The 12,523-nt window shown below is 37.6% G+C and overlaps 1 protein-coding gene across 2 annotated transcripts; it reads left to right on the top strand.

Annotated features, from left to right (window-relative positions):
• Positions 1-681: 681 nt before the first annotated feature.
• LOC103721304 (uncharacterized) lies at positions 682-10,100 on the top strand. Of its 2 annotated transcripts, none has more exons than XM_088705182.2 (6): positions 682-935; positions 4,120-4,232; positions 7,573-7,658; positions 7,829-7,891; positions 8,272-8,356; positions 9,505-10,100. In XM_088705182.2, the coding sequence occupies exons 2-6, from the start codon at positions 4,152-4,154 to the stop codon at positions 9,595-9,597; spliced, it is 408 nt and encodes a 135-aa protein (XP_088561308.1). In that variant the 5' UTR covers positions 682-935; positions 4,120-4,151; the 3' UTR covers positions 9,598-10,100. The 2 variants fall into 2 exon arrangements, with proteins under 2 accessions (XP_088561308.1, XP_088561309.1); XM_088705183.2 differs by lacking the exon at positions 682-935 and adding an exon at positions 2,616-2,727.
• The last annotated feature ends 2,423 nt before the right edge of the window (positions 10,101-12,523 follow it).

The raw sequence follows: 12,523 nt of genomic DNA, 5'->3' as shown, positions 1-12,523 counted from the left end.
ACCATGCGCAATAAATGCCAGAGGGGCGTCAGGGTATGGTCCTCGGCCAGACCTCTGAGGCGCACGGCCGTAGTAGGTGGCTGACAAGAGTAGACCTCGAACATCGGGGTTTTTCTTAGGTCGGAGGTCTCGAGGTCGGGCGTTCCGAAGTCGGACGCCGACTTCGGCCGTCCGGGGTCGGAAGTTGTACGGCTTCTTAGGGGCATTTATGTCATTTGGGAAAAAATCTTATTCCCCCCAACATCCATCAAAGCTGATCATGTGCCTTCCTACCCTCTTCAAGACCACCGACGAATTTACAAGCCATTCAACCATCCATACAGCGTGCACATATAGGAATTGAATATGCCTTTCATTCCTATATCCTACTATATCATGCAGTTTCCGATCTAAAACTAACGATCAGTCACATTTTCTTTATTGTTCGTTTCTCTTTATTCACTTGCAAGCAATATATAACTAATCCCTTTGGTCATCCAACCAAAAAAATATATGCATCAAGATTCAAGAAGGAAGAAAAAAATAGAGCCAAAATTCGAATACAATTAAGTACTGGTTCTCCTCTTTGCAAAGAGCATGATCCTTTCTGATACTAGTAACGCACGATCAAGGAAAATAGTACTTACTATGAGGTGCTTCTCAGAAAATGGCACACAAATAACGGCCCTGGGCTTAAGGTGACTCCCAATCCTGCCCTTTTCGGGCCCTCTCCCGCTTAGATCTCGCCATAGCCATCGCGCTCGCGGCCGACCACGCCGCCTTCGACCTCTCCGTCGGCCACGCCGCCGCCGACCTTGCTCTCGAATCACTTCCTTGCCGAACTCGATCTTTCCATCTCCGCTGTCGTCGATCTCGGCCTCACCCTCTCCGCTGAGATCCAAGGATCGCCGCCCCCGACCTCGTCGCCGTTGACTTCAGAGCCGCCCTCTCAATCGGTATGCCTCACTCCCTCTATCCTCCCCCCACCCCAAAAACCCCACCACCAAACCCTCCTCCGGCGCCGCCACCACCAGTCCATCCCTCTCAAGCCCTAAGCCCCGAGCCAGGCCTGATCTATCGAAGCTAGGGTTTCTCTTTTGTCTCCCGGAGCTCGATTCCTCCCCTCGAAACGACTACTAAAGAGCAAGAAAACTCTTCAAATCAGCACAAGATGTTTACTCGATTTCCATCTGCTTCATAGTACTTAGAAGATGCATTCATGCATTCTTTTGTTTTAAACAAAGATGAGCCTCCGCTCGTTTGTGATCAGAACTATTAATGCGATCGATTGATTATTTTAAGGAATTTTAGTACACCATTCCCTGAATAATGTTCAATTTTAGACAAGATTCTGTTGGTCCAAGAAGGTACTCGGATCTGTGAAAAACACATGATTTTGAAGCTTTCAATTTATCGCGATAAATTTCAGAAATTGATGCATACTAACTTGCAAACCAGCAAAGTAATTAAACCCACGCACCTTGTAGCTTCTTCGTAGTAGCTACTTCCAACTTTACATTTTTATGTACGGTTGAATGATAAGGTCGTCTCACAATATCCATTGAATACTTTGTAGAATGGTTTGCTACTCGATGTAGATCAAACCTACCGACCCAAGATCCAAAACAAACACGAATTAAATCAAGCATGAGTAGTGGAAGAAAAAAATTTAGGAGAGAAAAATAAATTTATTGAAAAGAAAATATAGGCTGAAACAATGAGCTTCACTTCCACTATCTCACCTCACCAAAAATAATACTCTTCGTCTCTAAATAAAACTACTCTCTCTCTCTCTCTCTCTCTCTCTCTCTCTCTCTCTCTCTCATTGCAAGACAAAAACATCACTATTCCACTTCAACTAAAAAGCAAATTCTTTTATATTGAGTCTTAAGACTCAACCTAACTTAACTTGGGCTAGCACTAAAGGATAAACTATTCTAACTAGAATTGGAATAAGACACAAGGATATACTAGGAATAGAATCCGACAACCAATGGACTTCCAACATACTTGTCCTCTCTCAGTCCCTTGTAGAATTTGAACTTTGCTAGTAAGCATCTGTGGCAGTTATGAGTTATACAGGGAACATTTTAGTGTGCAGTAATTTAGATTTGGTGGAAAAACCAAAAGATATTGGGCTATATAATCATATCATTATGCATTAGTTGAAGTTACTGTGATAAACTCAACCATGTACATTCCCCACAACATTGTGGTATAACATTTTGTGGATCTGCAGCGCTTTATAGGAGTATGCCCAAGATTCTAGAAGTTTACCATGATCTTCATAGTTTTTTTGCCATGTTCTATGACTGGTTTCCTTTTTTCAGAAAAAAGATATTATTCAGATTTGGTTCCTCATTTTTCAATTTCCAGTCTTAGGAGTATGCTGAGATTCTTGAAGCTTGCTATAGCGGAAAAAATTGATTACTACGTGATGCTCATACCTTTTGCCAGAAAATTTAGTACCGTTTATCTTCTTTGAAAAGCCTTCTTTCTTTGCTTCAGTAGCTTAAGTCGGGACATGTAAATAAACTTCTTCATCTTTATGCAAATAAACTTTTTCATGTTGCATAGAAAATCATTTTGTAGGAAATGTGAAAATATGTTTACATCATTTAGGTTTTTTGTATCAAGCTTCTTGTAGGCATCATGCTTATCCCTTGTGGTCTATAATTATCACCCAGCCACACTGTGACATCTGATTGCAATCCTTGGACAAGGGCCAGTGAGATATGTGCCTGCACTGTTAGTTTCTCTGCTCCAATTTCCTTGCATAAGCTACAACATATGTGCTTTAGTTTCATATACTCACAATCTTTAATCTCATCTAAGTGTAATTTGGCTGAAACTGACTCTTTAACTGAATAAATTTTACATGTATCTGTTGATGGATCCATTAATGTCTTTCTTATAATGAGATTTGTTGGTCTTGATCCCCAACACCACATTAGTAAGCCAATTCATAGTGACATATCTTTCCAAATGTTCTTAAAGATTCCTAATATTCTACAAAATAGTTGAAGAAACAATTAGGACCTGAGAAAGTTATCAGACACATCTCTCGTCTACGTTTCAAAATTGTATGTTGTCACGATATCTTCTTGAAGTAATATTACACTGTAACCGTATCCAACAGACATTACCTTAACTACTTGTGATGTTGATATAATCATCAAATTATTTGAACGTTATGGACATATAATTGCAATGGTAACATTTGATCATATGTCTGTAGGATATGTTGTGTCTCATTGTTTCCCCTAAAATTTCTTCATGGTAGTCTTAGATAGTCTTTACCAGTTGTTTCTTGGTTGTATACTGAGAATACCAATACTTACATCTTACCCAATCTACATCAGCTGCCCTTCACCGCTATAAACCCAATAATGGAAACGTGATGATGTGGTTTTTTATGTTCCTTGCTGGTTATAATATAAATCAAGTGGAATAATTTATATATTATGATGTCATGATGCTATCTTTTAAGTGGGGTAAACTTCATAGTTTAGAAGCAGCTTCTTGTAGATGACCCTATGATATTTATCATGATATTTATCATGACATGCATGTGAACATGCTTATCCTATTCTCAGTATACAACCAAAAAGAAAGAAAGAAAGAAAGAAAGAAAGAAATGAAAAGAGGTTGTCCTATTCTCGGCCATGATGTTATCATAGTCTCTGTTTTTATCGCTATTCCTTTAATATCATCGTATGTCTCCATGTGATATTTCTATCTTCTTTTAAGCCACCTGTGTTGATTTTATGAATCAATCAGGGAATTCCTGGTACCTTCTGTTTTTTTTTTGGGAAATACCCTGCATTATGTATAGATGCAGAATAGACCTATTTTTCCACGCATGTCTTCTTATGAAGAAATTGTTAGTATTCAACTATTCACTCAATGTGCCTTGTTTCTATGAAGCAGGTGTCTGTAACTACTTTGTGCCTTTTTTATGAAAAGCTCCTGTTCCTTTTTTTTTCACTGGATGGTTGAACTTTATCGATTTTGGAGATACTTTCTACTCTTCTTAAAGTGTTCGATAGCAGAAAGTTGGTTTTTTTATGTAAATTGTAGTTTAATTTCCTAACTCCTTTCAATTTGTCCTTTGCTTTATCTGACTTTGAGGCTTGTCAGGTTGTCAATATTCTGGTCTCTCTTGAGGATATATGGCAAACACGGCATGCTTTATAATTGTCAGCAGGAATGACATTCCTATATATGAAGCTGAAGTGGGATCTGCACCCAAAGTATGGGTTCTGTTGCTTCATCCTTTATTCTTTTTCCATGTGTCTCTGTTCTTTCTTTGACACCATTTCTAGCAATAACTATGCCTAAGTTCATTAATTAATGGGCATGAATGCTCTTATCTACATAATAATATCATGTAGACACGTTAGCGATGTAAAGAGCTCTAAAACTGTGCGTATACATGTACACGTATTTTTTGGTGGATTTTTGTATATTTAGTTCAGACCTCTAGTGTTGATATTTTGGTTGTGGCATGGCTGGCATACTTCAAATTTCGTTCCATCTAAATTATATTATTTTCGCTCCGTCTTTGCCCCATATTTTTTGATGGATTATGTATATTCAGTATGACAATTTTGACTTATTCCTTATGATATGTGGTTGAAAGATGAATGCACTGTTCCCTATATTATACTTCTCCCATCCGTCTAGATTCTATATCTAGAGGATACTTGGAGGTTTTCTTCTTGTTGCTTGAAGCTTAAATTGCAATACCTATTAGCCAATTATGTGGTGTTTTTTGATTACTCTAATTGGCCTTCCAAATTTCATGTTGATCCCCTTTGTTGCCCAACCTAGTATAGGAATCCAGCGGCTTTTAATTGGAGGTTGACTTTATCTTGAGAGTTGTTCTAGAGCTTTCTCAAACTTTGGAAGATCATTTCATCTATATAGTGAACTGGATAGATGGAATAAGGCTTGCTAGGTAAGGTCAAAGGTCAGGATATATGTGGTTGAATGAGTGACTCAGAATACTGATGGTTGACATTTCTTCAAACATCGGTCGACAAATCCTAGTTGCTTGTTACATTGTTCTTTTCACTAATTCATTAGTTTATTTAAAACTTTGGATTATATTAAATCTATAGGCTATTGTTTTAACTTTTTTTATTGCATATAAGTTTTAAATGTCAATGCTACCTTAGCCTGCAAAATGGAAATGCATTCTTTACTTCATATTAGGTCAGCACCTTCCGGTGATGCTTTTTTTTTTTACATGATGTTGGGTCTGCTAAAGGTCTCAAAAGAGCATGACAACATCTATCATGTCCATGTAAAGAGCATTTATTAAACTTTCTTTCCACTTATGCATGTTGGCACATAGATTATATAACGGAGATATTGTAGGTATTAATGAACCAAAAAGGGCCGTCTCTATCTATATGGATTTGACTGGAAGAGATAAAGAAAGTTTACATTTCTCCTTATTTGCAAATCTTTCTTGTGAAAGTTGCAATGTATTTTAATTTATAATACGAGGACAAATGTTCTTGAAATTATGGAGAAACATGTTGGAAGTGAAATATCTATAAAATCACTTGATCAGAAAAATGTTGTTCGATAGAGAAATAGATACATTTCTAGTAGTATCAAGAGTGCAAAGATGTTCTTGGGATCACTTGCTGTTGTGACTCAAAGTAAAAAATTGACAACTGGGCAACAGCAAGGTTGATAATAGCTTGGAAGTTTGGATGTATGATATCGACAAGAACTTTGTTGCTCATGTGTGCTGAAACAAGTCAAAATAAATAAATAAATAGAATGGATGTCTCATATGATGTAAAGATTTGGAAAGGATGGCTATGTGCAATGAGGATTGGCAGAGAAATTGGTAGGGCAAGGGGCTAGTAATTATGTGGAAGTGTGTAAAAAGAAGCAATAATTGAAATAACCTGGACAGAAGTTGGTAACTGCAAAATATTTAAAATGTAAACAAAAAGGATCTTATTTTTATAATGTAACAAAAAGGAGATTTTTTTAAACTGCACCATTTATAAATAGTTTAGGTTTAATCCTCACCCATGAATAGACAGTGGTGCCCGTCTTTTATAAGAACTTACTTTTGTTCTTATGTTACATTTTTAACTTTCCTGCAAGCTAAGTGGAAAAATTAGCTAATGGATTCTTAGACAAGACGATGTGGTATAGCATGGCTGTCAAGGCATTGGTGATAAGTACCTGTTATGGAGAGGGAGATATCAATTTCTTTCATATGAGGTGATGATCTGGTTACATATGAATCTTAAGCAGAAAATTAATCCAACGAAGCTGTTTAGTGAACTCTGATTCTCATAAAAGATAGTCCTGCAAGGAAAAAGGATGAACCCATGGATTAAAGTGCCAGCTATGCCAGTAGGCATAGCCCAACACTTATCATGCTTAGCCTGGATGGCACATGGTATGGCTGCATGCTGGTGCATGACAAGTGCCAACCGCTGGAAAAGGATGACATGGCATGCCTGGTTCTAGTATGTGGCACGCGTCAGGCACCGGAACAGGATGCCACAGCATTTAGATGCAGCAACTAAAACCCTGAGTATACCTGGTATCAAGAAGGGCCAATTGTTCCCAATGCTGGTCAAGGGAACAGAGTAGTCAACCTTGACATTGTATCTGGCAGGAATGTCTTTGCAAGAGAACAAAGATAAGGCAACGGAGGATACAGAACTAACTATTCTCTAGCACTAAGTGCTAGGTTAATCTGCATTGGAATAGCCATAGATGGCTATTGAAGAATAAGGCTTATGAAAAATCTAATTATAAGAGTGATAATATGATTAGTTGTAGCTAAATATGTCAAGCCCTCTACTCATCGATATAAGGCTCATATAGTTAGAACAATATCCATGCAGTAAATTACCATGGAATATTAACCAAAAAAAAAACATATAGGGAAAATAAAGACGCGAAGAAAATTTGTTATTGTTTTGGAAGAGCACCATGATAAGCATGGTATGTAGATGTTAGGTATGGAGTAGGAATGAAATGGCCTTTTGTTTTGTACACACGTCTGCTAACCCTAATGAAAGAGCATGGTTTGGGCCGGCTTCAGTGTGGAATCAAAAGGTTTATCTTTGCTGCATTATTACTCCATAAGATTTGCTGGTGAAATAGATATTTGCACCATTTCAATTGAATATGTTTTTTTTTTTGGTACAGTTGAATAGGTTTTTCATATTCATACTCTCATATGCATGGTCATTGTTAGGTTGTTGCTATACAAAAACCTTGAGCTCATCTTACCATTAGAATCTTCCTGTTATTTGTTTGGGAAAGAGCTGTTTCATTGTAAGATAGCTGTTGAAATATATTTTAGCCCTTTGTATGATTAAGATTAGCTGGTGAAATAGATATTTGCATCATAATTTTAATTGAATATATTCTTTATATTAATATTCTCATATACATGGTCATTACCATTTTGTTGCTAGGCAACAACGTTGCGCAGATCTTACCATTAGAATCCTTCCTGTCATTAGTTTGGGAAACAGTCCTTTTCATTTTAGGTCATGTTTTTCCAACCACATTATATCTTGTTTTTTGGTGTTTATGTTGCAGAAGGAAGAAGCAGCTCACAAGCACCAGTTTATCTTACATGCTGCATTAGATATTGTTCAGGACCTTGCATGGACAACAAGTGCCATGTGAGTGTGTTTTTAGGTGTCTGTATTGTCCATATTTGACTTTTATTTATGAGAATGTTTTCTTTATGGAGGCTTATATGTTGTACAGACAATAAAGTGTTGGGTCTTGTACGTTATTTTTGAATTATATTCTCTAGCAACTGTCTCTGATCTTTACACAAGTTGTGCAGGTTTTTAAAAGCAGTGGACAGGTTCAATGATTTGGTGGTATCTGTTTATGTCACTGCAGGTCATATCCTTATTATTAAAACATTGTTAGACTGTATTCTGAACAGGATGGGCAGACATGGTGGAGAAGTTCAGGTTAAAAAATATAAATTTATTATTATCTGTTTATAAGATATATTAGTTGCATCAGGAGATGCAGACCAGTTGTTTACCCTTCGTTTGATGGATGAAGAATGATATGCATTTCTTGACTCTGTATTGATTGTCTCCTTTTTCTTTAGGAGTCAATTGATACTACTGAAGCAACCCTGATTATAATGGGTCAATTTTCCATTGTTCATGTTCTTTAACATGGGAAGCTTTTAGTTTTGCTAAGATTTTCACTTGAATAAATCAGTTGTCATTTACAAAAGACTGTGACTTCAATACTTAACTTTATCACACACACTAGATTGATGCTGCTTCATGACTCTCGTAATGAGGATGGGATAAAAAGTTTCTTCCAAGAGGTTCATGAACTATATGTAAAGGTAATATTGGTTCTACATACTTGAATCTCTTATAATGTTTGACTTTTCTGCCAATACTACATGCATATTCAGCCATTATCGATTTAAGAAATATTTAATGATTCCAGACATTTTCTTTTGATTTACTTGAATTTTTTTGTTAACTGAGTTGTATGATATGGAGTTCATATTTGTGTTGAGTTTGTTTTCATTGCTCAAGGTTTAGAAAATCATTGAAAAGATGGCATCAGTTTATATTCTGAGTTGAATTTTCCAATTTTGCAAAGATTTTTCACTCACTTGTGATGCACTTTTGAATCACTCTTTTAGCATTCATACACCTAAAAAATCTCAGTTGAAATTATAAGTTCTTTAAATCAATGAAAATGAAATGTGTCTATATGGAGGAAGGAACCCTTCAGTCAGAATCCACTGAATCATGAATGGATCTTGTGGACTTTCTCTGGTGTAGAATCTTTATGCCAATACACTACCCGCGTTGTCACTACGGGTGACCTTTGAAACATATATTTTTGTAAACTAATTTTCATTTCAGTAAATTTAGTACACTTGATCTCTTGAAGTGATATGAAAAAGAATGAACTTTAAAGGAATTTGAGAGTTAATCTATTATGATTATTAATTCAAATAAATTTCAGAAATGATACTGCATTATAGGGTGTTATTTTAGAATTGACTGCATTAAAATTAACCAACGGGAATGCTAGAAAGTGGGTATTTGAATACTTTCAATGAGCTCATCGGATGTCTGACATATATATGTTTCATTTTTCATCAAATAGGTGAGCAGTTATTTGCCATGATCATCTTTGGCATGTTGCAAAAGGATTGAGCATGCTGCTTGCAGGAGCAAAAAAAACAAACATAAACAATACAAATGGACATGCGAATGCGCATTATTGCTCATTCTCGTGTGCTTGTGTGCACGCATGGCTAAATGTGTGAGAGAGGCCAAGCTCTTTAATCACTGTGCTGTTCCGCCTATTTTCTTCACTTTACATTAGTCCTTACAATTAAGATGCATTATCTGCTTGCTAGAATAGCATTAATCAGATTTATATTGTATTTTATTTGCTCCTGCTTATTACCTTGTGAAGTCTATTCGGTTTCTCATAATTTTTTATGATCATCTTTTTGGTTTTGTGTAGATACTTCTGAATCCTCTCTATTTACCTGGATCTCGCATCACATCATCTCACTTTGATACCAAAGTTAGAGCTCTCGCAAGAAAATATCTATAGCGGCATCCGCTGTCAAGGACTGCAGAAGTTTTGGCATCCTCTATTGAGTATCATGCATAATGAAGTCCGTATACTGCTAATTTTATTCTGGATGAAAAACCTACTAGTCAATTGTTGATATATATATATATATATATATATATATTTGTATGTTTTGTCTACAACTTCAGGAAGTGCTGATTGATAAATCCACCATGTTTTGTCTGTCACGAACATTGCTCGAGGAGCCTGCTGTTTCTTGAAGTTATTTCTCTCCAGAAATAAGAGAGGTGGTGTCTACAATTTACACGTTGTGGAGTTTACCGGTCCAACAGCCTATCAGCCGGATGGGGCTGTGAAATTAGAGTTCTGCAATCCTTGTTCTAAATTTTTAAGTAGGCTTTTAACCTCTTTGTTTGATTTGGGTGGCTAAATGAAGTACTTACGTTGTAACCATGTAGAAGGCTGAACTGGTTTGTGCCATTTAACTTTCTGTTTCTTGAAGTTCAGGTAGGACCGATGAACTCCAATTCGTTTTTGGTGGATGCGTGTGAAGGTAGATGAAATTCCTGTAGGAGGTATGGCGCCCATAAATTACCAATATTTTTAAAAAATAATAATTTTAAAAATTAATAAGATAAATTGCATAATTAAAGGGAAAAGAGGTATATCTGGATTGGGATGGGCGAAAGTACTAGCTCGAGAATGAAATTTGTCATCTCGTGCAGGCTCGTGGTAAGAGGATCTCCAAGATGAGTTTGAATCTTCATATCACGAGCACGGACATGTGGGCGGTTTGGCCCGGTTGCTCAAGAAGAGCTCAGAAAAGCCCAATGACAAAAGTGGAAAATTAGGTGGAAAAGGGCTTAGTAGGAGCGTCTGGATCAGGTTTGGATGTGATGTGTATGGGATCTGGGATCTAGGGCCTTTTAATAAGCTTGGTATAGGTAATCATTGGAAAGATCCCTTTAAATAAGCTCGGTCTGGGTAATCATTGGAAAGGTCTATAAAGGTTTCAGCGGCTCTCACAATGAACGCTTTCATAGCCTACCAGCATTGGCATCTCATAATGGCCCAGCACGCGAGTGTTAGCGTTAAGATCCGTATAAGGATTTCAAACATGATCTGTGATACTCATTAGATTGAAATCGAGTTTCGATTTTAAATTCAATTCAAAGTGGATGGAGCGTGTGGCAAAATATTCAAGCCATGCACGCGCCACGTCATGCCACATGCATGGTATGGACCGTATGGTTGGTAGAGACAAGAACAGTCGGGCTGCAGCCCATCATCTTTAAAACCCAAGTTGAGCTTGGAAGAACTAAATGCCAATAAACGCGAGCGTATTTATATTTATTTATGGGAACCATCGATAAAGAGATTTTAAAAATTCTAAATTTTTCCAAAGAATATTAAAAAATAAAATAATAATAATTCTGTTTAAAAATCTATTTTTTTGAAAAAGAAATAAATATTTCCATTAATACTTCATTATGGTTATGCAAAATGTTGTATCCGTGCAAAAAATATACCATGTTAGACGACAATTTTAAACCATGTACAGCCGGTATCATCTAGGTCCCCTCTTGGGCAGTGAAAAACAAAAGAGTTTTTTTTAAAAAAAAAAATTATAGCGACGTTGTTGTAATTTTTCAATTTTTAATTTTTTTAAATTAAATTATTAAATTAAAAATTCGGTTGCAATTCCTCGGCGGTTCCATCGAAAAGCTAGAGATTGATTTTGGATATCCGTTGACAAAGGGATGGTGCTGCCAAGGTACTGAAGGCTATTTGAGGTCGTCCGGTTCACCTGCGAGTTGGATTTCAGCTCGTCTGTTTGGCACCAGGTCTGACCATTGGAAGGTGCTGCTTTCATCTATGGAATTGTTGCACCGCAACTCAATCCCCCTGCCGCTGTTCCCGCTGCCGGCGCCATCAATGGTCAGGAACTACGAGTTTAAGTTCCCCGAGGGAGGGGCAAGAAGCTTCCGCTCGCTGGACCGGAAGTCCTGTCGCTGGTCGCGGGGACCTTATCTTCTCCGCCTTCAGTCTCAGAAAGCGGTTCGTGGGTGCTGCGATCAATGCCTCTCCGCCTCAGCTTCTTCTAAAAATTTCGCGAACCAAGATACTTGGAGCTGTCGATCACGTTGATTAATCACGGTCCAACCGATAATTTTCAGAAAGCATTCTGCGGGTGCAGGATGGGTAGCAGAGATTGTCCAAGTCCGAGGCGGGCGGCGGCGTTTTCGCGATGATGTAAAAGCACAGCGGTACCGAAGATAGCATTGCAGGGGATCCGGAAAAGGTTTAGGTATATTTTATGACAAATGTTTTGAGCTGGGTTGGTGTGGATGTTGCTAATCCAACCATATATCAACGGCACCATCTTGCTGATTCTCGTTAATTAGATGTACAGTCAAAAGGAATTGCAAATATGTTGCACGTACTCTTTAATTTTCTATCTGGCTAAGCTATTGGATGAGATTATTAATACCCGGTGATGAGGCTAATGAGGAAGAGACTCCATCAATTAATCTACGAGGACAACAAAGACAGCGAGGAAGAAGAATCCACCCTCTTTCTATGAGATTAATTAATACACTTGTCTCTCTCCCTCCCTCCCTCCCTCCCTCCCTCTTATCTTCCTTCATCGCCTCCTCTTCCCCACCACCCTCTCGAGCGCGCAATGGTAAATCAGGGGTTGAATGAAGCTGCCGGTAGATTCAGGTTTTGACAGGTCAAGCTTAATCCGGATTGGGTCCTTTTTAAACTGGGTAGAGTTCTGTTGAATCGAAAATAATAATAAGCGTAGGCTTGACTTTAAACCTAAATTTTTCATGTCAGCAACTCGTCCGACCTTGTTCTAGTCATATTTCTTTCGAGCATGACCGCACCATCCATAACCGAGCTTCATATCCTGCCACCTCTCCTATCTTGATCCAGACTT

The sequence above is a fragment of the Phoenix dactylifera genome, chromosome 9 (assembly GCF_051530095.1).
Source record: "Phoenix dactylifera cultivar Ajwa chromosome 9, Ajwa_hap1_PhDact_Kaust_v1.1, whole genome shotgun sequence".
Taxonomy (NCBI): Eukaryota; Viridiplantae; Streptophyta; class Magnoliopsida; order Arecales; family Arecaceae; genus Phoenix; species Phoenix dactylifera.
Note: the sequence above shows the minus strand (reverse complement) of the source record. Positions and strands in the feature narration are given on the sequence as shown.